We start from the raw sequence: 1,462 nt of genomic DNA, 5'->3' as shown, positions 1-1,462 counted from the left end.
GATTTAACATAAATATCTTAAATTATATTAGTAGCATAAATAAATAAATAAATAGATAGATAAGAACAGATGGGTGCAGATACAGGCATGGTTTCACATATTGCAAATAATTGTGAAACAATAGGCAGGTTGATTGTATTCATACTGAAAGTAATGAGAATTTTAAAAGAAGAGCTTATATAGTGAGATGCAGTGTTCTAGTCCAGGGGAGGTCTCTCCTCACTTTGTCCCAGGACTCACTCCTCCTCACTCAGTCTTGCCAGCAACTTGGCTGAGGAAGACAGGGCTCTCCAGACTTCTGCTCTGACCACCTCCCAGGCACAGGGGCTGTGTTTCTTCTCTCTCAGGTAGACAGTGATCCTGTGGAAGTATTTCCTCACAGCCAGCAGGGAGTCTTCCTGGGTCAGGGGAGATTCCTGCACCCCCACCTGCTGTATCAGACAGCCTTGCAGGTCATTGAGATGCTGGTGGAGGTCATTGCAGAATGAGTCTAGGAGAGTTGCATCCCAAGCAGCAGATGAGTCCTTTGATGTGAAGATGTTCAGGACCTGCTGGGTCAGCTCACTCAGGACAGGGATGGCTTGAGCCTCCTGGATCTGCTGTGCATCCACCTTCTCCTGGGGGAATCCAAAGTCCTTCCTGTCCTTCAGGCAGGAGAGNGGGGAGAGTCTCCTCATTTGTACCAGGAGTGTCAAGGTTCTCTTGTTCCTGAAGTTATGACTCTGAGGCAGGTCACATCCTAGAGAACAGGTTGACCAGTAGCTCATCACCATCAAGACCATGAGGAAAGCACAAGGCCTAGCCATTGTGGATCTTGTCAATGCTGCTGATTCTCTGGACTATGTGATCCTGAACCTTCCCTCTAGGTTCTTTGAAGATCATCCTGTGTGGATGTGTCTTAAATAGGGAAAACACTAATTTTTACTTTCTGAATACCCCCCTTACTTCCCAATTGTCTTTTCACTTTCTTTAACGCATTCTCTGCTTGTGTCTAGGGATTTTTCTAAACCATTGTGGTTTTCATTATTGTTTCCTCTTTCACTGCTCCACACCAAAAGCTGTTCTACACTTTTTCTTTTCCTAATTTTAATTTTCATTAACTGTTATACCACAGGTAACAAGTCTTTGTTTGAAATTTACACATCTATTGGAAATACTATTTTTGTGAAAGTATCCTATAAAAAATATTATAATTAAATTTACAATTAATTTTATGTATATAATTTACAAATATATTTAAATCATGATGTACAGTTTGTGGAAAAAATTTTCTAAATCAAAATATATTGAAGTAATGGTATACTTTAAAATTTTTCCAACATGTAAAATCCTAAAATTAAGTTCTTCAAGTGCCTTCAGTAACTATAATATAAATCTATATAAAAAGTAAGACATGCTTTTGCTCCGGTGCACTGCCGGGGAGAGAGCGGACTGGAGAGGGGACCCGCAGCTGGACCCGATC

At 40.9% G+C, this 1,462-nt stretch overlaps 1 protein-coding gene across 1 annotated transcript; it reads right to left on the bottom strand.

Annotated features, from left to right (window-relative positions):
• Positions 1 to 236: 236 nt before the first annotated feature.
• On the bottom strand, positions 237 to 806 carry LOC110323390 (interferon alpha-5). Its single transcript, XM_021200574.1, has one exon. It carries the CDS (start codon positions 804 to 806, stop codon positions 237 to 239), a length of 570 nt encoding a protein of 189 aa, XP_021056233.1.
• Positions 807 to 1,462: the final 656 nt, after the last annotated feature.

This window comes from Mus pahari, chromosome 6 (assembly GCF_900095145.1).
Source record: "Mus pahari chromosome 6, PAHARI_EIJ_v1.1, whole genome shotgun sequence".
NCBI classification, from domain to species: Eukaryota; Metazoa; Chordata; class Mammalia; order Rodentia; family Muridae; genus Mus; species Mus pahari.
The sequence above is the reverse complement of the archived record's forward strand: the minus strand, read 5'-3'. Positions and strand labels throughout refer to the sequence as shown.